The 27,603-nt window shown below is 37.3% G+C and overlaps 3 protein-coding genes across 3 annotated transcripts in view; all 3 read right to left on the bottom strand.

Annotated features, from left to right (window-relative positions):
* The window catches only part of LOC135769049 (uncharacterized), an 85,049-nt gene that overhangs the window by 22,349 nt on the left and 35,097 nt on the right, over window positions 1-27,603 (bottom strand). The gene's annotated exons all lie outside the window — the stretch shown is intronic.
* On the bottom strand, window positions 290-6,802 carry LOC135769153 (uncharacterized). The gene is made up of 3 exons (XM_073813713.1): window positions 6,715-6,802; window positions 1,085-1,590; window positions 290-1,000 (listed from the first exon to the last, which is right to left on the bottom strand). The coding sequence occupies exons 1-3, from the start codon at window positions 6,800-6,802 to the stop codon at window positions 575-577; spliced, it is 1,020 nt and encodes a 339-aa protein (XP_073669814.1). The 3' UTR covers window positions 290-574.
* On the bottom strand, window positions 15,042-21,426 carry LOC135769001 (uncharacterized). The gene has a single exon (XM_065278358.1). The coding sequence runs from the start codon at window positions 21,214-21,216 to the stop codon at window positions 19,327-19,329; it is 1,890 nt and encodes a 629-aa protein (XP_065134430.1). The 5' UTR covers window positions 21,217-21,426; the 3' UTR covers window positions 15,042-19,326.

Below are 27,603 nucleotides of genomic sequence, written 5' to 3'. Positions count from 1 at the left end.
GACTTGGCTTGATGTGAACTTGGAACTGGAACAGTACTTGGGCTCCACAAGTACAGACAAGAACACATATTTAGAAACGGCCTGTACACCATCTTTGGCTCTTGTGCGCATGTAGACTTTAAGTAAAGATCCTCCAGACAGTTTTATTAAAGGCGCTCTAAGCGAATCTGCGAGACGTCACTTTTTGTTGATGTTTGAAACGTTTTCAAACAAATCGAGCGTAGCTAACTCCTCCCCCTCCCTTCTATGCTTTCATGAACGCGCCCAACCCCCTCCCTCAAATCCTTCTTGTGGTTTATTGGCTGGAACACTTTGTTTTGTTTCGTGGTACTAGGTTTGGCCACTGTGTTTATATTGAAGTTTGTAGAGCCTGGGCTGTCTACAGAGATAGCAATTTTTTACAGTTTGACCAGTGGACAGGCAGCAAGCAGATAGTGAGGAGATGTTTGCTGTATGTAACAAAAAATGTTTTATGGTCTAAAACGCTTGAATTCGCTTAAAGCACCTTTAATAAGACCTCAGCTGATTTCTAAACTTTGTTGCCATATCCACCCTGTTGACACATGAATGGTTTCTACTGAGTGTGAAATCTTGCATGTTTTTTAAGGGTAGCTTTCGTCTTGAAACTCTTTTTACACTCATGGCACATGAACGGTTTCTCTCCGGTGTGAATTCTTTCATGTTTCTTAAGGTTACTTTCAATAGAGAAATTCTTTCCACAATAATAACAAGTGTAAGGTTTCTCTCCAGTGTGAGTCCTCATGTGTATCTTAAGTTTACATGAAGTTGTAAAACTCTTTTCACACTGATGGCACAGATGTGGTTTCTCTCCGGTGTGAATCCTCATGTGTGCTTTAAGGTTAGGTTTTGTTCCGGAACTCTTTCCACACAGATGACACGTGTAAGGTTTCTCTCCAGTGTGAGACCTCATGTGTATCTTAAGTTGAGTTTTATCTGGGAAACTCTTGTCACAATGCTGGCATGCATATGGCACATCCCCCTTGTGAGCTTTCTTGTGCCGGCTAAGGCCTGATTGAAAGGTGAAACTCTTTCCACACAGATGACACGTGAATGGCATCTCTGCTGTGTGAACCCTAATGTGTATCTTAAGTTGAGTTTTATCTCTGAAACTCTTTTCACAATGATGGCACGGATGTGGTTTCTCTACTGTGTGAGTCCTCATGTGTGCTGTAAGGCTAGGTTTTGTTCTAAAACTCTTTACACACATATGACAAGTGTAAGGTTTCTCTCCAGTATGAGACCTAACGTGTATCTTAAGTTGACTTTTATCTGGGAAACTCTTGTCACAATGCTGGCATGCATATGGCATATACCCCCTGTGAGCTTTCTTGTGCCGGCTAAGGCCTGATTGAAAGGTGAAAATCTTTCCACACAGATGACAAGTGTAAGGTTTCTCTCCACTGTGAGTCCTCTTGTGATCTGCAGGGCGTTCATCTTCACTGAAACTATTTTCACACTTTATGTCTTCTGTCTTCAGAGTTCCTTTCTGTGAAACATTATGGTTTATTTTTACAATCTGATGTTTCTCATCCACTTCAGCTTGACTCTCCTTTTTCACTTCCATCATATCTAAAATAAAGACAGTAAATAGTTAATATTGATAAACCAGAGTAACAAACACATTTGAGATTGTCATGTATTCATGTTACTTTTAATGTGAAGTACATTGTGTCATTTCTATTGTCAATTTCTGCTCTTGTAGTTTAACTCTTGTGCTGTGTTTAAAACCCTATAACACTTGTGGTGTTTCCAATATCACCAAACATTGGATTCTATATTTTTGTCAACTTGTTTTCATTTTTGAATTAATTAATCATAGGCCTAAATAATTTTAACTTATGCCCAATATTTTAGTGAAAATAGGCCATTTTTATGGGGCTTTAGCCACATTACTAAAAACAAATATTAAGAAAATATTAATGTACGTTGCAAATTTTACATAATGATCGTAGGCTGGATGAAGGTGCATAGTATTAGTCTTTAACTCATCTTGTAAATATACTTATGCTGCAATAGTTAGCCTGTCTGGAACCGAGCATTACATGTGAACAGCCCCTACGCCAATAGGATTATGTTTTTCTTTCCCTGTGTCGTCCTCGACTAACAGACCCAGTTCCTCTTGCTGTTTTTAAACACTCTCCGTGTGTCTCAATAAGTTCCCTAGCTCATGAATCAATCTGTGAATCTGAATCAGAAGTGATTATCCCGTCGAAGATCAGCGCTCTTGGATGTAAACTTAAGAGCAATGATGTCACATTGTGTGGATGAGTAACATACACTTGGAATTAACTATGAAAACAATTATTTTCTCTGGAGTGATCTCTCTCCTCCCATTAATAGTACGCAACACCACCATGGAACTGCAGGTAAACACTGCAGCTTTTACATTTGGAAAATTTATAATTTATTTTATCGTGACGTGACTATTAAAACACGTTATGAGATATCACCACTGATATATTTATAAGCAGCATGCAAAAAACATCTCTCTGGCACTTAAAAAAACAGTTTTATGTAGTACTGACAAGGGGTGCGTTCTCCGATAACGTTGTCTCTTAGCGCGCTAGGAAGACTCTTAAGTTAAACCTTAACTACAGGTATACCTTTCCTACGTGTGTTCTCCGAACTATACCTTAGGATGTTGCTTAAGGTAAACCTTCTTAAGTTCGACCTTAGTGGGTGCTGTCCATGGTGGAGGTGCTGAATAGGTTGATATCGATTGCTCGACAATCAATTATTCACTTCATGTAATAGGTTTCGCTGCGTTATGAGATAGCGGTGTTCTTTATTAAATAAACATTTTAGAAATAGTTCAAGTTAAATTTATTAGGAATATCTGGTAAAAAATATTTCAAATTGCAAACAACTAAATTCAACCTTCTATGTTTTATATCAAACCCGTGCAAAACCCGCAACTTTATTTCCAAACGTATCATGTTTAAACTGCTCCAATTCATCCGCTATGCCTTGAAAGGATCATTTATATTAGGGGTTCCCAATAAGTGCGTTGCACAGGGGAATAAAGTGGGTTGTGCAAGTACTTGGCTGTGCATTACACTTAAAGTATATAAAAACAAACTGCTGTTGTTCATTAGTTCACGCGTTTATTGTGCTTGGACAGTGTATGCACAAGCAGCGCGTTAACAATGCGGATAAAGCTTAATGGACGCATTTCTGGAGCCTGTCTGTCTAAATATAACATATCAAATATTATATAATAGCCTATAAATATATAGTATGATTGCTTTAGATTTTAGCTTTGATTAGTTTTAATGTGGAAATTTTGTTGACCTTAGGAGACTATACAAGCAGTAATCAAGTGCACAGTTTATTTTGAATGTTTATAAAGAATATGGCATGCAGTTGCCTCAAAGTTATAAAACATTAAAAAAAACTTCAAATTAACATTAATAATCATAATTATTTTTTTTTTATTTTACCCGATTTATTTCACCAACTCCATCACCCAAAATATATTTTTTAAATAGTTTCTTAATCCCGTAGCATTTAATAGTTCGCAGTTGATGTCCCTTTGGAAAACATAATTAAAAATCTAACAACCATCAATGTAATGATGTCTAATTATGTAAATGTTTTATTCTTTAAATATAAAAATATTTGCCTAATTAAACCCGGAGTGTATTGCATTTTTTTAGTTTATATAACATTTATTTAGTTATATAGACTGCAATGTAAGCTTTTATGAAAGTGATGGCCCCTAGTGGAGTTATGTGGGATAAGGTATAGCTAAGAGTGCTCCAGACCAACCTTCCGAACGAACGACTTACAGAAGTGATACGTAACTAAGAACGTTTCGGAAAACACGTATTAGCGATAAGGTACAGCTTAAGGTACAACTTAAGAACGACGTAGCGTTAAGGTAGTTTCGGAGAACGCAGCCAAGAACAAAGTCCAGTAATAAGGCGAGTGCTCGTATCGCAAGATTAAATGGAAAAGCAGTAGTATATAAATACAGGTATTAACTTTTACGTCGCGCCAAAACAATAACAACACAAAAAATATGAATAAAGCCCGGGATACACTGCACGATTATTGGCTGTCCCAGACGAAAGATTGCCATCGTGAAACAATAGCCGCAATTTCTGTTATTGTGGCTCTTCATCAGTGGTCCTATGTCGTACAGTAAAAGAGGTTCAAAGACGGCCATTTTCCCGGTCTTGCGTCCAAAGATAGCCTTTCTTCAGAGGCCTTTCTCTTCTTGTCATACAATTTGTAGACACTTTCTCTCTTGTGACCCTCAGAACACGAGCTTCAATGAATGGCTTAAACCGTAGCCCACCACACACATATACATGAAAGTGCGTATACGCAGAAAGCAAAAACTAGGGACGAGCACGTACAATTGCCTTACGTAAACATTTCACCAGAATGACTGACAACTAGAAGGAACAATAGTCTTGATTATCCAAAAAAAGAAAAAGAAAATCCTCCGCTATACCTTTAACTAGAAGTTTACTTTAAAGGAATAGTCTTTCCATTTTCCATATTAAACTATGTTATTACCTTAACTAAGAAGAGTTAATACATCCCTCTATCATCTTAGTGCGTGCACGTAAGCGCTGGAAAGTGCGGCTACACTTCTATAGCATTTAGCTTAGCCCCATTCATTCAATGGTACCAAACAGAGATAAAGTTAGAAGTGACCAAACACATCAACTTTGACTTGCCCGAAAAATCTGCTCCCCTTCTCCCTCTCACAATGGGAGAGGGAGAGTGTTATTGTGCCGAGTCGAAGTACTCCCAAAAGTGCTATTCCACCATACAATATAGTTCCTCTATTAAATCCGCTTAGAAAAGCTCTACGTTTTATTTTGTACCACCATACTTGCTCGTATAACTACTCGTCTTAAATAGGAAAAACGTTGATGTGTTTGGTCACGTGAGGCTGCATAAACATCATTGTAACTTTGAAGCATTAAATCTTCAAAATATACAGTCATGCGGCACATCGTTTGAAAGCTTAGACTTTCGGGATTCCATTAAAGGAATAGTCTACTCATATTCAATATTAAAATATGTTATACCCTTAACTAAGAAGAGTTGATACATCCCTCTGTCATCTGTGTGCGTGCACGTAAGCGCTGGAGCGCGCTGCGACACTTCGATAGCATTTAGCTTAGCCCCATTCTTTCAATGTTACCACTCAGAGATAAAGTTAGAAGTGACCAAACACATCAACGTTTTTCCTATTTAAGACGAGTAGTTATACGAGCAAGTTTGGTGGTACAAAATAAAACATAGCACTTTTCTAAGCGGATTTAAAAGAGGAACTATATTGTATGGCGGAACAGTACTAATGGGAATACTTCGACTCGGCGCAGTAACACCCTCCCTCTCCCATTATGAGAGGGAGAAGGGGAGCGGATTTTTCAGGCGAGTTGAAGTACTCCCAAAAGTGCTGTTCCGCCATACAATATAGTTCCTCTTTTAAATCCGCTTAGAAAAGTGTTACGTTTTATTTTGTACCACCAAACTTGCTCGTATAACTACTCGTCTTAAATAGGAAAAACGTTGATGTGTTTGGTCACTTCTAACTTTATCTCTGAGTGGTACCATTGAATGAATGGGGCTAAGCTAAATGCTATCGAAGTGTCACAGCGCGCCCCAGCGCTTACGTGCACGCACACAGATGATAGAGGGATGTATCAACTCTTCTTAGTTAAGGTTATAACATATTTTAATATTGAAAATGAGTAGACTATTCCTTTAAGCGCACACACAAAGCATCATATGATTTATAGCAGTCATAAACTGTAATCTAGTTGTTAGTTACCTGAACCGGGCGGCGCTGATTTAGGATATTTTCTTACCTTCAAAATCTTCCCTTTATCCGCTTCGGTGAAATTGTCCAAAACAAATTGTTCATAAATACCCAAAAGTCCAAGTAAATGGAATATTCACGCCTTTTAATCAAAACGATATGTTCACCTCACAATCTTGACGTTTCTGACCAAATTACGATATAAATACTGTATACAATGATTTCACTAACGGACATTCGTTTGAATCTCACTTTTCATTCACGATTTATAATGAATATATTTGGATGTCACGTTTACTGTGCAACGGCTGAGGAACAAATACGCCCCCTTGAGGAATTTCAGCCGTTCCATAAGAGGCTAAATTGCTTTTATTCTGTACACTATGGCACAGAGTCAGTATCAAATCTGAGTAGTTAAACCAAAATGACATCAACTTTGTGTGAACTCATGTAAATGATACATGCATCTAATGCATTTACTGAACGTATGCACATGAATGACAATAGCCCATTTCTTGTGCCTTGTTAATGGGCGCTTTGCATTTAAAACAGACAGTGCTTGTTTGGACATCTTTTGGGGCACACAATGTGCATCTCTTCCTTTCCTCTCTTCTGTCTGAGACATTAGAAGACCATGATTATAAACTATTTTCTGTGGGCCGGTCATTTTTGACCCGCAACACTACAGTAGAGCATTGCATGGAGATCACAGTCATTCAATCCACTGAAGGTTGCTTTGGATAAAACTCTTTGACCTGACTAATTAGTTTCAAACTAATTCTACTGAATCTATTAAAGATGCAGAAAGTTATCATCTCATGAATTTTAGTTTATTTTCCCCTCATGTTTCTCAATGTTTTTATGATTATTCCTCAACCATCTAAGAAGAAGATTGAAAAATAGACACCAACCTATTTGTTCCTCAGTATCTTCATCCTTTATTCTGCATGGTTGTGGATCTGTCATCTTCTCAAGCTCCTCTTTCACCAGCATCAACATTATGTCATGAAGATTTCAGTTGTCACACATGGAGTGATTTCTCTGTGTGTTTGACTCCAGCATTTATTGGTGGATTGTTGTAGGAGGAGCTTCACTGAAGGTCTCAATCACTTTCACTCTATGGGTGTGAACGAGAAATTAAAACATTTAATGTCAGTAAAACATTCACCATCTGTTTCACTTTTTTTGTTTTATTTATGACAGATAATGGGTTTATTTCTAACATTGACCCTTGTGTTATGCTAAAATTTACTTATGTTACAGGGGTGTAATGATTCACTTGTTTTCTCATGCATTAATCAGAATTAATTCAATTAATCATTAATTACAGATCTGAATCTATGTTTGGTGTAGACGTGGGCGATTTTTAATTTGTTCAATTAATTTCATGCAATTTTTAATACATTTAAAAAGGGGGATTAAAGGTTTGGAATAGAAGTTGAAGTCAAAGTGAAATGGATTCATACATCATCTGATTATTGCAGCAGGGTTTTCCTGCACTGAAAATGAATCAGTACCTACCCAGACTCAAAAAACACATTTATTTTATTTTATTTTAATTTGTGGATGCTGTGGGAGAAGTAGAGAGCACCACTTTCTCTTCTCCTCCTAATTCATAATCAGGGGCGCCACTAGCAATTCTGTGCCTTATGAAAGAATATGAGCTTGGGTCCCCTACAACTTCTATTTCACACCAAATATACAAGCCAAGCTATCGAAAATCTGTTTGGTGCAATTTAATAATACAGACCTTTTACATTTTCTATTGTTTTTGACCACTGTTTAGTCAGACCTACAATGTCTGTAGCTATAAGATGATTTATTGTGCAAATGTTAATTTAATAAAAAATACAGTACAGTAATCAAGTATTCAGAGAAAAATACAACATTTTTAAACAAAGATTAAACATACATTATATGGTTTGTATGAACCTTAACCCAAAAACCTTTAGTTTCATCCACTGGATAATTGTGACCCTGAAAACCCAGCTGAAGTAACACATTTATTTCTGGTTTATTGTTTTCTACATAAAATCATCCTACATAATATAAAGGACATTCTGTGAAAATATAAACTTGATATCTTTAATATTGACTGAGATATCTTTAATATACTGAGTAAGTTCATGTCAGCAATTTAAATCATAGTGAAATAAATAATTGAAATCGAACTGTGATTCTCTTTATCTCACACTTTAGATTTGAGACTTTAATCTCGTTTTGAAGAAGTCCGCTAGTAATGATAAACGTAACCTATTAAATTGACCGTTAGCGGTTGTCATTAACTGACGCAAACATTAAAAGTAAGCTCCGTGAATAAATTACAAGTTACCTTTCTTTAAAGAAACGTGTAATGGTCAGCCCGTTTTCTCTCTATGGCCTCTGTAGTCTCGTTTAGTTTCTGATGTCCAGGGGCCTCATTTATCAACATTGCGTAGAAAATGCTCTATATTTGTACCTACGAATGAAATTTAGAATGTGCCTAAGTACAAAAAAATCGGGATTTATCAAACGTGCGCACGTGGTTCGTACGCACATCAGTAAGTAATCCTTGATGATAAATCCCAAGTGTTCTTAAGCACCATGCTCGTGCACGTTCATGGTCATTTGCATTCCGAAACGCCTCCGATGAACCATATATGGTGACAACACCTCCCGTTATAAGTCACGTGGTTGTGCTTTTTCCCTCATCGCAATAATGGCAAAGAGAGCGTAAAAGAGGAACTTTACAGACACAGAAATTGAGTTACTGGTGGATGAGGTTAATAACACATCTGTTTGGTTCACTTAGTACGGGAGGAATGACTAACAAAAGAAAACAAATCTGCATGGGAACATGTTACCAGTGAGTTTAATTCCATTGGGTATGAGAACACTTCTAGAAATAAAAAAGTGGTTTGACATTAAATTATCAGCCAAAAAAAAAAAAAAAAAAAAAAACGCGTCACAGCACACCGACGTGAAATCAGTCCAACTGTAGGAGGACAGACGATGAAAGAACTTGGACAGCCGCATAACCATCATCATCGGCGCGATCTTTGAAAACGCGCTCCCGGCGGAATGGATTATTTGCCAAGTCTTTCAGTAATGCAAGATAAGCCATTGCACTGTGTCAAGCATTTGACGGAGCTTTCTTACATAGGGTTAGACATTAATTTCATTAATTAGCTTCAAAACTGATTTGCAGTTACTTTATTAACAGTAATCATTTTTAACACCTTGGGGTGGATAATAAATAGACAAAGTGTTCTTTTAACGCTGGGGATGGACGGTCCTGTGTAGTATCGCTATTCTACCACTAGATGCTCTGCGTACGCATACTCCGAGGTGTGCGTATATTTACACACATTTCTACGTATAAGTGCAATTTGATAAATTCCACACTTTGCGTAAAACTGTTCCTACGCACACTTTACGCACACTTCTGTGCGTACGAACGCTTGATAAATGAGGCCCCAGATCTTTCTCTCTCATTTTACCATCTCACTCATTGACTGAAGCTTTGTTTATAAGTTACTGGTGATTTGCTCTGCAGCACGAGACGATCCTCCGCTGATCGCGCATGCGTCTAAACGGACGAAAGACTGGACCAAACAATGCAGCGAATGGGGGGGGGGGCTTTGGTGGAAATGCAGATACACGCCATAGCCCCTCTCTCATTTTAGAAATCGCTTTGTTGCTTTTATTCATGCTTTCCAAGCTTGCTATTATGTTTGATATTTTCGGAAATAAATAAAGTTTTAACTGTGTCAAGCTGTTTTATATGTTCCCAACTGGAAACGTGCTTTACTTAATATTTACGAAATGTTTTAATCGGATGCTTCAGTAATATCTTTGTGTAAAATGTACAGATGTTATTTAGATTTATTCATAAAAATAAAATAAGTATTTAACTAACAAATTATTTCTACATATCCTTAATATTTTCTATACAGTTTAATCAATATATTTGAGAATGCCATAGGCTGGCTATATATTTTCGTTTTTAATTGCTCATTTCAAATTCATATTTTATGTATTTAACATCAGCTTATTAAGTAATATTAAAATATTATTAAGAGCTGCACAATTATATTGATATAAGTTTTAATATTATTATATCTGTTTCTCAATATATTTCAAAATGTCACACTTAAATATTTACACGTTTTAAAACTTATAAGAATAATTGCTCATTTAAAGTTAATATTTTGTGTTTTTAACATCAACAATCAAACATTTTTACATTGTATTAATTGAGTAAATATATGCAAAAAAGTAGATCACATATTACTTTAAAAACCAACAAAGCAAATGGGTTTTATTCGGCAGCAGATGAAATTGCGTCTTTTGCAGACAACAAACACTTCAGAAGCTCCTCAAAAATCCTGGTAAGTGTGGAGTAGGAGTAATTACATTTCCAATAGGCTATGCTATGAAATATAGGTGCAGGATTCTGCTGATCCACCTGTTTGAATTAAGAAGTCATTCTGCAACCTCTCAGAGTTTATTCAGCTCATTGTATTTGTAACATGTACTGTTTGGCATTTGCTGTAGACTCAGGGGCGCGGGAAGTGGGGGTGCTGCAGCACCCCCTGGTGGCAGAGATTTAAAACTGCGATGACAGTAAAATTATATCTCATAAATATCTCTTGATTTTGGTTTGTTTCTGTACAAAGACATTTTGTATGCCATGTTGGGTGTGTGATGAAGAGATGAATAATTTTAGTAATTTTAAAATGATTAAGTTTATTTCAGTGTGCATTAGCCAGATTCTATCAGATTCTGTCTTGACGACGTGATTGCATTCAACACAAGCACGCACACTCACAGCGACATGCTGAACGCCGAATGAGTTTATCTATCAGCTTCGCAATGTCTCAAAAGAGAATTTTGGATTTTTTTCAATCACACAACGCAAAATTCCCGAGGACTAGTTATTAAGGTATGTATTGCTAATACATTTTTACAATGATTCGCATTGATTTACAATGGTCGCACTATATAAATAGCATTTTAGTTTGCATGCGTAAAAAGTGCATGCAACAATGAAACACATATAAAACGAACAAGAATGAACTGTGGAGTGTGGTTGGCCTATATTAGAAGGTCTACTACTCTTAAAATAATTTAGCATGGTTTTAGAATATATTTTAATCAAAATATGTTGGCCCATTTTGATATTTTAAACATATTCCGATGGAAAAATGCGTCCAAGCTAAGCTAAGTTCAGTAAACGATTTTCTAGTTCGTCATCTTTTTAAAAATATTTAAAAATATAGCCAAATTGTTTTGCGGTGTTTAACGCACTTGTAAATGTTACAGAACATGTGCTTTATTGAATGAAAGTATAAACGGTTGAATTAAATTATTAAAACGACGTAAAAGGAATTAAATTATATATGTACAATAAGGAACATGCATGCGACATTTAAAAGGTATTTCCAAAAAATTATATAAATTATTCCCATGCATCGATTTTAATGTTAAACGTCTATAAATTCAAATGAATCCATTTGGAATATATTCCGACAATTTAGGACATGATTTTGGAATTTTAAAGTCGAAAAATATCTTAGTTTTACACCGCAGGAGGCATGGCAAAGTGAAACAAAACGTAAAGACACAAATATTACATTTACGTGTAAAATAGAATTAAATGAAACCCGTGAATTGAAAGGACCACTATAATCGCCTTAACTCGAGTAATGTCAATAAAGTTATTATGTTAGAGTTTAGAAATATTAAAAACTTAACCAAAGGACAACAAAAAGGCGTACTACTAGGACCAGTGAGAATGCATATGTGTACATAAACTGGTTCCATACCTCCGACTTTCCTCCAAACTTGCTCAAAGTTAATTCTCCTGTTTTTCTTTTTTCTTTACATCTTCAAACTCCATGTTGCACTTAAGCTCCACCATACCGCACAGCATGCCCGGTGCGTGATGCGTGCCAGAGGAGACTCCGCACCTGACTCGCGTTGCATTTTGTAACTTTTACAAATCATTTTGTAATTTGTAATTTGTGTAACTTTTTGGAGACATTTGTTACTTTGGCCTTAATATAGTCATAATATTTCTGATTATGGCATAGCTTTCTCCCCAATTGGGCTAATAAAGTAATGATTCAAAATATGCTTATATCGGCCCGGCCCGAGGATAGTAGCGGAAAATAACGTCCTGGGCAGAGAATCTCTACGTTGCAATAGGCTATATAGTTTCAGAGGCGGCCTTAGCTATGTTTCAACCGTTTCAATTGAAACGGGCCCCGCCCTAAAGGAGGGCCCCAGCCCGGCGCAAGAATGTTTGAACGTGGGGCTATGATTCCTGCACGGGGGAGCTCACATTGTCAGTGCCTGTGGATGTTAAGCAATCACATATCTTTCATTTTAAATCAATTAATTCCTGCTCTTTATTTTCTCTCGGACGTTCATACGCGCTTTAGCCTGTAGAAATCGGATTATTAATATGAAATGAATGTATTTTATAAAAAAAATATAGAACTGCATTAATATTTATTATATGTCATTTAAATTATTTTTAAAAGTAATTTCTTTCATTTTTATAAATCAATGTAGAATCGTTTACAGCAGCATCACAGTGCTTCATAAAAACTCTAAGAAAACGTGCACATGTGGATAATTCTAGAGGTTTAATTATTCTTTAGCATCGGGATCACTAGACGAGAGCTTAGCCTTATTTTTGTGAAAACCGACATTTCTTAAATGTGTTACCTGTCGTAGTTAGCCCGTGCGCATTCATTCCGACAAATTTTCTGTCACAAATGGAGAGAATATCAATTTGAAGTACTCATCGCTATATGCCCTATTTATTCCCTTCAAATATCAGAGCTGTGCAGAGAGTTGCGCAATTGTGTCTCATTGCGTGACTGTGACCGCTAAAATACACTTGGAGAATAGAGCAATGAAAGCAACGTCATTTTCATTTTATCTGGAGTGAGTTTAAGCGGCTCCCTTCCCGAAGTGCCCTTCAAGGGCGCAAAAACGCAGTTTTGAATTCGACCATGCTCTCTCTCATCAGGCTTGTCTGTGCAAGTGCGATTCCAGGTTTTTAATAATAGGCTACATTATTTTAGGGACTGATTTCAATGGGTTTTTTTTAAAATAATATTATTGGATTTTATACTAACCTTAATGCAGTATTTAATTGTATTTAAAATATGTGTATAACATCTGTGTGCATTTACTGACTGCCTTTAATATATTTTGTGCATGACGGCATTTTCCTCTAACGCAACATCCACACAATGTTCCATTAAATGAACATAATGACCAAGAACTTTAGATAAATGAGGGGTGATTTTTTTTTTTACAGTGGCTTGGAAATCGTCTATTTTTGTTTTGCTCCCGCATAACAATGTAAACTGTTTTTATAATAGCCTATTGAACATAGATGCCGTCAGCTCTCGTTCAGATTTTTATTGAGCACGAGGTGACAAAATCGCTGGACAAAGATAAACTTATCAGGGAATTCTCAGCACCCAAACACAGAAAGGTGGATTTCTAATAAGGTTTAGGTGAAATCTACGCTCGCCGCCAGGTGAGCTGTCTACGGTGCTGAAAAAACGCGGAGCCCATCCTTATTTATAAGTTCGGTTCAGTGTAAGTCAGACACTTGTCTTGTTTGCTTTTGTTATATAATTCAAGTTGAGGGGATGTTTGAGATGTTTTTTTTTAAAGTCAGCCCAGACAGCTGAAAATATACTGCGCAAATCAATTAAGCAGAGAATTTAGCGTCCATGAAAGGGCGAGGCAACTATAATTGTATAGTTGTAATTAAATAAGGTTGGATCATTTCTTTTGAGCTGCCTGTTCGTGAAGCTAAAAGTGCACGTAATAAAATAATATACCATTGATGCAAACCAACAGGAATCCTTGCTTTTTGCTCTATTATGCTTATGTTTTATGTGGGTAGGGCCTCCTATTAGTTATTGAAACGGGCCACCAGATGCTTAAGGCCGGCTCTGTATAGTTTGTATGCCCCGTCAGCTCAGCTGTAGGCTACTTTATGGATGGGAGGGGCGAGTGATTTTTTTAAAAGAAGACATAGGTAGAGTGGTCTGCAGAATACAGAGCTTGTGAACAACATTAGAATTCTATAACTCTATTCTATAACCACCCCCCCCGCACCCCCTACCGAAAATATCTTCCCGCGCCTCTGAATTACGTCATGTGTAAACAAATGTTCAATTAAATAACCGTGTACAATTGCTTCGTTTATAGTTCATAAATAATGGTATGAAATAAATTCACTGTACATTAAGTAAATTCAACTCATTTTTTATTTAAATAAAATTCACAAAAACAGCTACATCTACTTTGGAATTATATTTACTCAATTTTCTTAGTAGATTTCACTTAGGATTTCAATTGCATTTCTTTAAGATCTTTTATTACATCTACCCAATTTTATTTGTGATAGGAAATCAATTTAATTATTGTAAAACCAGATTTAAAGCTTTCAAATTTACTCAGTATTTGTAAGTATAAAATGTTTCACCAAAAATTGAGTAAATCATAGTAAAAGTTTTACAGAGTGTGGCTAATACACCCGCTCATTGTGCAGTAAAAATATGATCAGAAATTGATTCTTTTACACACAATTCAAAGAGCACAGCTATATTAACACGTTGGTGACCTAAATAAATAGGCTATGTACAATAGTCATGATTATTCTAGCAGTATTTGCACAGAAAGCTGTTACCCAGTTAATATTACAGTATAATTGTAAGTATTCAGATAAATCAATTTTACACAAGGACACATACAATATTTCATTAACAAAGTACAAATTGTAAGTGTAAATATTCATAAACTCCAAACTTACCTGGATTATTTAAAGAGGTTCTGAGATGTTTGTCATCCCAGAAGTTTCATTTGATTATTATTGTCTCATTGATTTTTAAATTAACATGTGATCTACTTAATTTCTTAAAATTACTTTTTTGCGTACATTTGCTCAAATAAGAAATATAATGTAAAAATGTTCCACCAAAAAATCTAGTAAATCATAATAAAAGTTTGGCATGAAACATACTAATTTTTTAAGTTGATGTTAAATGTAAATAATATTGTTTTAGCCTACAATAATTAAGAATTATATGTATAAAACTTAAATGTAGGCCTATATAATTGTGCAGCTCTTAATAATCTTTTAATCTTACTTAATAAGCTGATGTTAAATACATAAAATATGAATTTGAAATGACCAATTAAAAACGAAAATATATAGCCAGCCTATAGTGTGGCATTCTCAAATATATTGATAGACATTTTAAGGATATGTAGAAATAATTTGTTAGTTAAATACTTCTTTTATTTGATGAATAAATCCAAATAACATCTGTACATTTTAAAGATAATAAGTATTTAACTAACAAATCTATCTGTTTACTGTAGCATCCAATTAAAACATTTCGTAAATATTACGTAAAGCACATTTCCAGTTAGGAACATATAAAACAACTTAACACAGTTAAAACTTTATTAATTTCCGAAAATATCAAACATTAATAGCAAGCTTGGAAAGCATGAATTAAAGCAACAAAGCGATTTCTAAAATGAGGGAGGAGCAAATCCAGTAGGCAATGCAAAACTGTGAGAACGGATTGCAAAAGCGTGCGCACGGTTTATAAATTCGTGGGTACGGATTGCAAAAACTGATTGTAAAACTGAGGGCACAGTTTAGTAATCCGTGTGCACAGTTTAGTAATCCGTGCACACGGATTGTAAAACTGAGGGCACAGTTTATTAATCCGTGCGCACGGTTTAGTAATACGAGGGAACAGTTTACAAACGACTTTTATTTTTCAACACCTGACCCTAGCAGGGCTCCGTAGTTAGGTACCGAGCCCCTCTAGTCACCCCTTGGAAAAACAAAACAATCCGTGATCAGGGTTTTGTAATTCGTCCCCTCAGTTTATAAACCGTAACTTACTCACTGATTATTAAACTGTTCCCTCAGTTTTACAAACCGTGCTCTCGGGTAAATAAACCGTACGCACGAGTTAACAATCCGTGCTCTCAGATTTGTAAACCGTATAAAACAAAATATATAAATGCCAAAACCTTGCTTGTTTTTGTATAAAAAATATGAATATGTGGTTCAGGCAACATGTATACGCTGATTAATACATTTATTACAAAATTAAATATGATATAAAACAAAACTATTCGTTTAAAAGTACAAAACGTTTGTACAACATGAAGTAAACACAAGTAAAAAAGGTTAAAGTACAAAGGCAGTGATCAGTGTTAAGATTCTATAGAAAATATATATGATTTAAGATATTAAACTTAACTTTAACCTTAGTTAAAACAATAATAACAGACTTCAAATGAATAATAAAGAGAAGTAAATTGATGAGATCAAACAATGCCAGTTAGATATATCCAAAGGGAACATTTCATGTTTGACCATCAGACACTGAAGCACTGAGACAGCAGCAAATTTCAGAAGGACTTGCCAAAATAAGGCTTCCCAAGTGTACAACGCTGACCACCCACTGATCATCTTGATGTCATACACTGTCAGAAATAGGGGTACAGTAGGGGTCCATTTCTGTCCCCCAAGGTACAATCTACACAAAAGTACCCCATAGGGCTCATTATTGGACCTCAAGGTACATGTATGTACCTTTTTGAGGGTCAAAAAGGTACATATTTGTTCCAAGCATTAAAAGGTACATATTTGCACAATTTCTTTAAAAGGATACGGTACAATGTTAAGAGACAGCCTCTTGCCATTTTTTTTATTTGTTGTTCTAGACAACTGCTGTAAATCTGGTCAATAAAGTAATTAACCACTGTGTCAATTTTTGTTTCCTTTAGTTGGGCACATGGGTCTTGAAGAAGTGTTAGTTTTCTTCTGTTCATTGACAGTGTGTTTACTTTTAAATTTTAATGAAAAAAAGTTAATTTCACTTAATAAAACTGTGATATGAACTCAAAAACTGCAATTAATGGACCATTACTTAAACTGAATAAATACTGAATAACTTAATCCCTCACACACACACCAGAAGAAACGCACTTTTATTTTGACACGTGCCCATCCCCCCACATCTCACGGTCGGAGTCGAGTTCACAGAGCAGCGCAACAGGAGGACGACACAACAGACATGAAGAGCATTAACAGGTAAGCACTGGAAATTCCTTCATCGTCTTTAAAGCATTTTGAAACTTTAAAAATGTGTTGCTTGTCGTGACTCTTCATTTTAATACTGATTCGGTTATGGTCATTTGTCTAAAATTTCGGTTACTGTAAGTGGAAAAATTATTCATATTTATGTGTGTTTTCTCACAGTTTAGTTTGCATCTCTCTCAGTCAGTCAGGGGGGAGATTAACTGACAAGACTGTCTAACGTTACTCTCTACCAAACAGTCATTTACCCAGAAACCTTGTTAAAGTAACGTTACCACATTTCTTTATTTATTATGTTGTTTGAGTACACCACAGTTCTGTAAGCGGAAAATTAATGTATATTTATGTGTGTTTTCTCACACTTTAGCACAAACGTTTTCAGCGCAAATTTGAATCTCTCTCAGTCAGTCGGGGGAGATTAACGTTAACTGACAGACTGTCTAACGTTACTCTCTACCAAACAGTCATTTACCCAGAAACCTTTTTAAGGTAACGTTACCACATTTATTAATTTATTTATTATGTTGTTTGAGTACACCACAGTTCTGTAAGTGGAAAATTAAATTCATATTTGTGTGTTTTCTCACAGTTTAGCGCAAACGTTTCCTGCGCAAGTTTGAATCTTTCTCAGTCAGGGCGGAGATTGACTGACTGACTGTAAACTCGCCACCACAGTTATTTACACAGAAACATTTTAAAGGTAACGTTACCACATTTATTTAATTTATTTATTATGTTGTGTGAGTACACCACAGTTCTGTAAGTGAAAAATAATTCATATCTGACTGTCTGTCTGCTCTCAACCAAACAGTCATTCAAGACCTTTTAAAGGTAACGTTACCACGTTAATTCATTCATTTATTATATTGTGTGAGTACACCACAGTTCTGTAAGTGGAAAATTAATTCATATTTATGTGTGTTTTCTCACAGTTTAGCACAAACTTTTCCCGCGCAAGTTTGAATCTCTCTCAGTGAGTGGGGAGATTGAGTGACTGACTGACTGTCTACTCGCCACCAAATAGTCATTTACACAGAAACCTTTTAAAGGTTACGTTACCACATTTATTCATTCATTTATTATGTTGTGTGAGTACACCACAGTTCTTTAAGTGGAAAATTAATTCATATTCATGTGTTTTTTCTCACAGTTTAGCACAAAAGTTTCCAGCACAAGTTTGGATCTTTACCATTGAGGAGACTGGCTGACTGTTCTTGACCAACCATCATTCACACGCAAAAACTTTAAAGGTACCATATTTATTTATGTTGTGAGTATACCACAGTTCTGTGGAAAATGTATTCATATTTTTGTGTTTTCTCACAGATAAGTATGAACGTGCCCAGAGCAGTTTTCGATCTTTACCCTTAAGGAGGCTGACTGACTATCCTCTACCACCCGTCATTAACACAACAAAAACTAAAGAAATGTTACTCCATATGGACCTATTCATGTGAGTACACCACAGTTTTATCAGTGAAAAAATTTATATTTGTGTGTTTTCTCACAGCTTGGCAAGGACAGAAGTGGCCCTGTTAAAAATGTTTAAATGTTGTTTGGTTTAAGGAACAGCACACTGATTTTGTTTTAAAATATTCCTGTTTGGACAGTCTGTTAAAGTCATAGAGGAATGGTTGATATATTTCATAAGTAAAGTGTAAATGTAATATTAGTTTTTAATGTTGTGAATTTGGACTGAACAGCACACTTCTGTTTTATATTTAAACCTTTTGTAAAATAAATAATTGTTCAATAAACTGTGTATTTTATCTTTTCTCTTATCATTTTTTAAACTAACACAAACACATTGAGTCATATGCACTTATAATTTAAAGTTTACAGTACTTAGATTGAGATATATGTATAAGTTTTAAAACCATTTGAATGTACCTTGTCAAAGCCAATTTTGTACAATTTTTGAAGGGTCCTTATTTATTTTAAATAAGGGTACAAAATTATCACCAGAGGTACAAAACTGGTCCCTTAAGGTACAAATCACAAGGGTACAATTTTGCAGCTGAATTCCAAATGTTTTTGCTATATCCACACAGTTGACACATGAATGGTTTCTATAAAGTGTGAAATCTTGTTTTTAAGGGCAGCTTTCATTTTGAAACTCTTCTTACACTCATGACATGTGAACGGTTTCTCTTTAGTGTGAGTGATCAAATGTGCATTAAGTTGAGATTTTGACCTGAATCTCTTTTCACACTGTTGACACACGTTTGGTCCTCTCTCCAGTGTGAATTCTTAGGTGTCTATTGAGGTAAAAAAAAATTATAAAACTCTTTCCACAGTGATGACATGTGAACGTTTTTTCTGCGGTGTGATTTGTCATGTGTTTCTTAAGAGCAACTTCACTTGTGTAACTCCTTTAACACTAAAAACATATGTAGGGTTTCACTCCAGTGTGACTTCTCATGTGAGTCTCAAGTCCACGTTTATCACTGAAACTCTTTCCACACTGAAAACACACGTATGGTTTCACTCCTGTGTGAATTTTCATGTGTGTTATAAGGCTACATTTAATTCTGAAACATTTTTCACACTCATGGCATGTGAACGGTTTCTCTCCAGTGTGAATTCTTTCATGTTTCTTAAGGTTACTTTCAATAGAGAAACTCTTTCCACACAGATGACAAGTGTAAGGTTTCTCTCCAGTGTGAGACCTCATGTGTATCTTAAGTTTACATGAAGTTGTAAAACTTTTTTCACAGTGATGACACACGTGTGGTTTCTCTCCGGTGTGAATCCTCATGTGTGCTTTAAGGTTATATTTTGTTCTGAAACTCTTTCCACACTGAAGACACGTGTAAGGTTTATCTCCATTGTGAACTCTAATGTGTATCTTAAGTTGACTTTTGTCTCGGAAACTCTTTTCACAATGCTGGCATGCATATAACATTTCCCCCCTGTGAGCTTTCTTGTGCCGACTAAGACCTGATTGAAAGGTGAAATTCTTTCCACACTGTTGACATCTGAAAGGTTTCTCTCCAGTGTGAATCCTCATGTGAATTTCAAGTCCACGTTTATCACTGAAACTCTTTCCACACTGAAAACACACGTGAGGTTTCTCTCCTTTGTGAATTTTCATGTGTTTTATAAGGCTACATTTAATTCTGAAACATTTTTTACACTCATGGCATTTGAACGGTTTCTCTCCGGTGTGAATCCTTGTGTGTATCTTAAGGTTACTTTCAATAGAGAAACTCTTTCCACACTGTTGACAAGTGTAAGGTTTCTCTCCAGTGTGAATTTTCATGTGTGTTATAAGGCTACATTTAATTCTGAAACATTTCTTACACTCATGGCATTTGAACGGTTTTTCTCCGGTGTGAATCCTTGTGTGTATCTTAAGGTTACTTTCAACGGAGAAACTCTTTCCACATTGATGACAAGTGTAAGGTTTCTCTCCAGTGTGAGACCTCATGTGTATTTTTAGGTTAACTGCAGCTGTAAAACTCTTTTCACAGTGATGGCATGGGTGTCTTTTCTTTTCGGTGTGAACCCTCATGTGTGCTTTAAGCTTAGGTTTTGTTCTGAAATTCTTTCCACACTGAAGACAAGTGTAAGGTTTCTCTCCAGTATGAGACCTAATGTGTAGCTTAAGTTGAGTTGTATCTCGGAAACTTTTGTCACAGTGACGGCATGCGTTTGGCTTTTCCCCCTTGTGAGCTTTCATGTGCCGGCTAAGGCTTGATTTAAAAGTGAAACTCTTTCCACACTGAAGACAAGTGTAAGGTTTCTCTCCAGTGTGAAGTCTAATGTGCATCTTAAGTTGACTTTTATCTGGGAAACTCTTTTCACAATGCTGGCGTGCATATGACATTTCCCCACTGTGAGCTTTCTTGTGCCGGCAAAGGCCTGATTGAAAGGTGAAACTCTTTCCACACTGTTGACATCTGAAAGGTTTCTCCCCAGTGTGAATTCTCATGTGAGTCTCAAGTCCACGTTTATCACCGAAACTTTTTCCACAATGAAAACACACGTGAGGTTTCTCTCCTTTGTGAATTTTCATGTGTGCTATAAGGCTACATTTAATTCTGAAACATTTTTCACACTCATGGCATGTGAACGGTTTCTCTCCGGTGTGAATCCTTGTGTGTATCTTAAGGTTACTTTCAATAGAGAAACTCTTTCCGCATTGTTGACAAGTGAAAGGTTTCTCTCCAGTGTGAGACCTCATGTGTATCTTAAGTTCACCTGCAGTTGTAAAACTCTTTCCACACTGATGGCATGGGTGTCTTTTCTTTTCGGTGTGAATCCTCATGTGTGTTTTAAGGTGATCTTTCCTTCTAAAACTTTTTCCACACTGTTGACATGTGAAAGGTTTCTCCTCACTGTGAGTCCTCTTGCGATCTGCAGGGCGTTCATCTTCACTGAAACTATTTTCACACTTTATGACTTCTGTGAAACATTATGGTTTATTTTTACAATCTGATGTTTCTCATCCACTTCAGCTTGACTCTCTTCTTTCACTTCCATCATATCTAAAATAAAGACAGAAAATAGTTCATATTGATAAACCAGAGTGACAAAACACATTTGAGATTGTCATGAATCCATGTTATTTTTAATGTGAAGTACATTATGTCATTTCTATTGTCAATTTCTGCTCTTGTAGTTTAACTCTTGTGCTGTGTTCAAAACCCTTTAACACTTCTGGTGCTTCCAATATCACCAAACATTGGATTCTAGCTTTTTGGTCAACTTGTTTTCATTTTTTAATTAATTAATCATAGGCCTAAATAATATTAGCTTATGCACCTCAATATTTTAGTGAAAATAGTAAAATACGTCAAACATTTGCATTGTTGATCACCATGGGCGTAGTTAGGCCATTTTATGGGGCTTTAGCCACATTACAAAAAACAAATATTTAGAAAATATTAATGTACCTTGCAAATTTTACATAATGATTTTATCGTAGGCTGGATGAAGGTGCAAAGTATTAGTCTTTAATTCATCTTGTAAATAAACTTATGCTGCAATAGTTAGCCTGTCTGGAACCGAGCATTACATGCGAACGGCCCTTACGCTAATAGGATTTTGTTTCTCTTTCCCTGTGTCTTCCTCGACTAACAGACCCAGTTCCTCTTGCTGTTATTAAACACTCTCTGTGTGTCTCAATAAGTTCCCTAGCTCGTAAATCAGTCTGTGAATCCGAATCAGAAGTGATTATCCCGTCGAAGATCAGCGCTCTTGGATGTAAACTTAAGTGCAATGATGTCACAACGTGTGGATGAGTAACATACACTTGGAATAAACTATGAAAACAATAATTTCATCAGGAGCAATCTCTCTCCTCCCAATAATAGTATGCAAAACCAAAGTGGAACTGCAAGGTAAGCACTGCAGCTTCTACATTTAAACACTTGATCATTAATTTTCGCGTGATGTGACTATTAAAACACAGTGTGAGATATCGCCACTGATATATTTATAAGCAGCATGCAAAAAACATCTCTCTGACACTTATAAAAAAACTATTTTATGTAGTACTGACAAGAACAAAGTCCAATTAAAACTGCAAGCAGTGATGGAAGGGCCCCTCGCACGGATGTGCACCGCCACTCTATGGCCTTAGTAAAGCAATGAACCAGGGGGATTGAAATTTCAGTGGGTAAATATAGGTGGATATTCAAAGGAACTTTGAAGTGCCAAACCTGCTTTGTGCAGCAGGTGGGGCTTTGATTGTAATTGATTGTTGTAACATTGATGTGTTGAGGCCAGGACCCCTGTTAAAACGTATGATGTCTGTGACAGGTCGGACATTGCATGCCTTAGTTACAACAGCTTTCTCATGGCGAAACATCAAACTTTGCCAGGCCACCACGGACACGCCCCTTTAACGAAATGTCAAGATCCTCACAATTTATCATTGTGAAGTCCTTAAGTTCAGACTGACCAAATATGATGATGATCTGAATACATTTCTATGAGCAGTAAATCACAGAGTGTAAAACATGTAATTTCCTGGTTCCAGCAGGTGGCACTATAACTTTTACTGAATATTGCCATGTTGATGTGTTCAGGCCGGGACACTTATCAAACTTGTGAAGCGTGGGATAGATTGGACATTTTAAACCTGAGTTAGAACAACTTCCTGTTTTATTGAGAAACACAGAAATTAGGCAAGCCGCCATGGACACACCCTCCATTGAAATGTCAAGATCTCCGCAATTTAGCATTGCAAAGCCCTTTAGATGACACAGACCAAATATGATGATTATCTGATTAAATTTCTAGGAGGAGGAGTTCAAATACGAAGGCCAGAAATGGCAAAATTTGCACTCAAATTACAGAGAAAATTCAAAATGGCTGACTTCCTGTGGGGTTTAGAGCTTTGCTCCAAGAGACTTTTTTGTAAGTCTTGGGGTGATTCATGATCCTACCACATTTCGTATCTGTACGATTAACGTAGCGGGGGGGCTGCTCTATTGAATTTTTCTAGGTGGCGCTATAGAGCCATTTTAACACCTCAAGTTCTGAAGCCTATATCACATGAAAAACGTGTGCAACGTTTCAAGACTTTGAGCTCGTTTAGGCTGTCAAAAATGGGATTCATTTAGCGATACTTTGCGAGGCCGCAACGGACACGCCCTTTAACGAAAAGTCAAGGTCGTTGCTATTTATCATCACACAAGGTCTTGAGATTAGACTGATGAAATATGATGTTGATATGGTTAAATCTCTAAGAGCAGTAAGTCACTAGCCTGGTTAGCCAGACCTACATCAAGATGTAAGGTCTGGCAACTCTTCACACAAACGGCTCAATGCAAGGGGCGGGATATAAGGTTGTCCCTCAAAATGCCTCTGCACGCAATAGGATAGCGCTATGACGGATCAGAGCAACGAAGAAGGTGACGTAGTTACCGTAACCAGTCGGCAAAACTCCAAACACATCTTTCTTGCTTAAAAAGGACTTCAGTAGGGTTTATTTGCTCTTCTCTCAAAGAAAAACATAAGTCTAAGTCCTCCAGAGTCGCGGCCAAAGCCGCTTCAAAAGATAGCTGTTCGCCAGCAGCCATTCTCTGTTTTCAAGTAGGAACCGTTGCAGCTCTGTCGTCATCATGTTAAGCCCGCCCCACAGACGCTACACACGATGTGATTGGCCTGACCAAATTTTGGTTTTTGGACCGGTTAAGTGTATTGTGAGTGCCTAGACTAAACCCTGGCAGCAAATATATTTTGCGGCCGCTAGGGTGCGTCTAGATTTCTAGGCTAGTAAGTCACAGCGTTAAACATGGCATTTCCTGCTGCCTCTAGGTGGTGCTATGACTGTTACTGAATTATGCCATGTTGATGTGTTCAGGCCAGGACCCTTATCAAACGTGTGAAGTCAGGGGCAGATCGGACAATGTATGCCTGAATTACAACAGCTTCCTGTTTCATGGCGATATATAAATATGGTTTTATTAACTTTTACCTCGGTCCAAAACAATAACACCACAAAAAACAATAAATATGAAAAAAAAACATGTAATAGTTGACACCAAATACTTCTGGTTTCATCTTGTTTTTGACCATTAAACACAGATAGGCCTACATCAGAGCCAGGGAATCCATGTCAGAGATGTAGCCCAGATAGGGCGGTGGTCAGCGGCGTAAGTGAACTAGGTGTCTTCACGGGTCCACTTAGATACGAAAACCCGAGGTCCGACCTGAGACCCGATCGGGTTCGGGTCTAAAAGTTTTATATGTGCCCCCAGGGAACTACACTAACCTTTTCCACTGGTGGCACTTGCGCTACTAACTTAAATAAAAAAAATTATATTAAAACCTTGCACTAAACTAACAAATTAAATTCCTGAATACATTTATGAACTATTATGGCCTATACATTTATTTTGGACTTGAATATGTTCGATCTCTGTAAAAATTAATAGTACCATGTGTAACTGCATGTCAAGCAACATAGTGATATTAGATATACTTTATTATTCTCTTATATTGAGTTGAGTGAGCTGCATACATAGACTACTGCAGTCTACTTTTATCCTTTGCACGTTTCTCCTCATCTTTCCTCTTTTCATAACCTGGGCACTTGGCTTTTTCCTCATCCATAGTTTAATATGTGTACATCTCCCGCTTGCACTGCTTATGAGGTGTTGCCAATAAAAGCGGTGACTTGAACTAACAAACCCTGCGCAGCTTTTCTCTGAGTAACAGTTGAGTAACCCCAAGTTACAGTACAGCTCTTCTCTGGACGAACACTTTAAGTCCCGACCAGATTAACTGATCGCATGGTGACATGGATATGATTGAAGTGAGGTGCAGATGAGCAATAAAATCTGATCACGTATTCCGTTATCCTCACTGGTCAGAGTGAGAGCCGCTCATGGTTGCGTAGCAACGGAGGACGCCCAGCCACTCACGTGCTTAGGAATAAAAAAAAAAGAATCGCATTGACTTGCATTTAACAAACGTTTTAGACGCGACATGTGAACGGCCCCTTACATCAATAATTAAACAAATATAAAACTAAGTAAATGAAAATCTTTCTGCAGTGCAGATTATATTATATTTTAGCAGACAGGGGCCGCATAGAGGGGAGGGACTGCCGCAGGCCGGGAGTTTGAGACCACTGGCTTAAAGCCTTACCGTGCTTTGTCCTCTTTCTTCAAACAATGCCCAGCGCCACTTGTTTTTTACTTTCTTCTACAAAGCAGATGTATTTTTTCTGGTTTGATAAACTTCATTCTCCATAGCGTGTGTGGCCTACAAACTAACTGCGAACTGGTTCACTTTCTCCACAAGACCCGCCCTCCTCTCTAGCAATTGGCTAAGACAACCTAATATCATGCTCCCATGGCTGTGACCGCTGACTCGTGTATCAAGGTGGTAGGTTGAAGAGGACCGGTTATTATTACCAGTTTGTTAATTCAAATGTAGATGCGCAGTATGCACGCTCATAAAGGAAGTGACGCACTCGTTTTTTCCAAGCGCGTCCGTGCCGTAAGTGCCTCCGAGTGTAAAGTCCGGACCTGCCTTCAAGCCGGAAATCCAGCCCCCGGCTGGAATACTTTAAGCCCTGCAATCACCACATCCTCCTGTCGACCCTAATGGCTATGGGTGTCTCTGACACAGCGCTTCTATGGTACAAGTCGTACCTCTCAGGTAGTTCATTTTGGGTATCCTGGAGAGGTGACGTCTCCGAACCCCAATGTCTCGATACCGGGGTGCCTCAAGGCTCTGTGCTTGGACCACTGCTCTTTTTGATATACATGACATCCCTGGGTTCTGGCATTCGAAAAGATGGCTTTTCCTACCACCTCTTATGCGGACGACACTCAACTCCACTTGTCGTTCCACCCTGAAGATCCCACGCTTTCTGCCCGCTTCTCGGCATGCCTGAGGGACATCTCACTCTGGATGAAGGATCACATCTCCAGCTTAACCTTGCTAAGACAGAACTGCTTCTGAACATCATCTGAACAAAAGATTCAGCACAACCTTTCCATTCAGCTAGGTTTCTCGACTAGGGCTGGGACAATGCGTCGCCGTAATCTACGCCGTTGACGCAAAATATGCACGTCGATTCGTCAGACCCAAATGCGGCACCGTAGAGTAGTAGCAACGCGAGTGGCTTCAGTCCACGCCAGTCTCACACAGCAAGTGTGAGCAGTGGGTAAGCAGCGCGTGTTTTTTTCAACGTCCATGTTAACAAGCATGCACTCTGCCGCATGAGCAGCGCAAGCTCGCGGCTCTGTAGCAACAGTGCTGCAATCGTTTCTGCGTCGGTTCTGCTGCGCTGCTCACGCTCAACTATAGTGAAAGTGCTTTGTTTATGGTTTAAATGCTCGTGGATTGACGCGAAAAAGTGTAATTTTACCATAAAATCATGAATGTGATGCCAAGTGTGTTTTAAACAGTCATGACTTTGAGCAATTTAACAGAAAGCAATGAAATATGTCACTGTTGCCAGAAGACTAAAAGGCACATTGAAGAGGTTTTGCTCATAAATGCATGTAACAAAGTAATTTGAACTTGAGATTTTTATACTGTCACTTAACTGCACAGTATGCGCTGCAAACGCTTTATTAAATGCTACCTCTGACTAAGAATGCCTTATTTTGCTTAGAAATTTAAGAGCAATAAACATATATTGAAATGTTTACATTCAGATATGTAAATCAACATGTATAAATTGCTATTAGTTAATTAATGGGGAGATAAGCGAGAACCGAATCGAAGTCGAATCGGACTGATAAAATGAATCGTTAGATTAATCGATGCATCGAAAAAATAATCGCTAGATTAATAGTTTAAAAAATAATCGTTTATCCCAGCCCTATTCGCGACCATCACGCCTTCCAGGACAGCCAAAAACCTGAGAGTGGTGATTGATGATCAGCTTAGCTTCATGGAGCAGGTTGCCAGCACCACTCACTCTTGTAGATACAAACCCTAAAATATTAAGAAAATTAGACCTTTCCTCAATGAGCTCGCTACGCAGGTCCTAGTCCAAGCTCTTGTCCTGTCCAGGCTGGACTACTGTAATGCACTACTGGCAGGGCTTCCAACCTGCACAACCAAACCCCTACAGATGATTCAGAATGCAGCGGCAAGAGTGGTCTTCAATGAGCCTAAGAGGAGGCACGTCACTCCTCTCTTTGTCAAGTTAAAATGGCTTCCTATAGCAGCTCGCATCAAA

This window comes from Paramisgurnus dabryanus, chromosome 3 (assembly GCF_030506205.2).
Source record: "Paramisgurnus dabryanus chromosome 3, PD_genome_1.1, whole genome shotgun sequence".
NCBI lineage: Eukaryota > Metazoa > Chordata > Actinopteri > Cypriniformes > Cobitidae > Paramisgurnus > Paramisgurnus dabryanus.
This window is presented reverse-complemented; position numbering and strand designations above follow the sequence as displayed.

Excerpts from the sequence above, each read along its gene's own strand:
- LOC135769153 (XM_073813713.1), bottom strand. The coding sequence starts at position 6,802 with ATGTTGATGCTGGTGAAAGAGGAGCTTGAGAAGATGACAGATCCACAA. Across the intron at positions 1,591-6,714 it reads AGATACTGAGGAACAAATAG|ATATGATGGAAGTGAAAAAG; the intron begins GTTGGTGTCTAT and ends TCTTTATTTTAG. Across the intron at positions 1,001-1,084 it reads TACACATTAGGGTTCACACA|GGGGATGTGCCATATGCATG; the intron begins GCAGAGATGCCA and ends AAAGCTCACAAG.
- LOC135769001 (XM_065278358.1), bottom strand. The coding sequence starts at position 21,216 with ATGAGGATTCACACCGAAAAGAAAAGACACCCATGCCATCAGTGTGGA.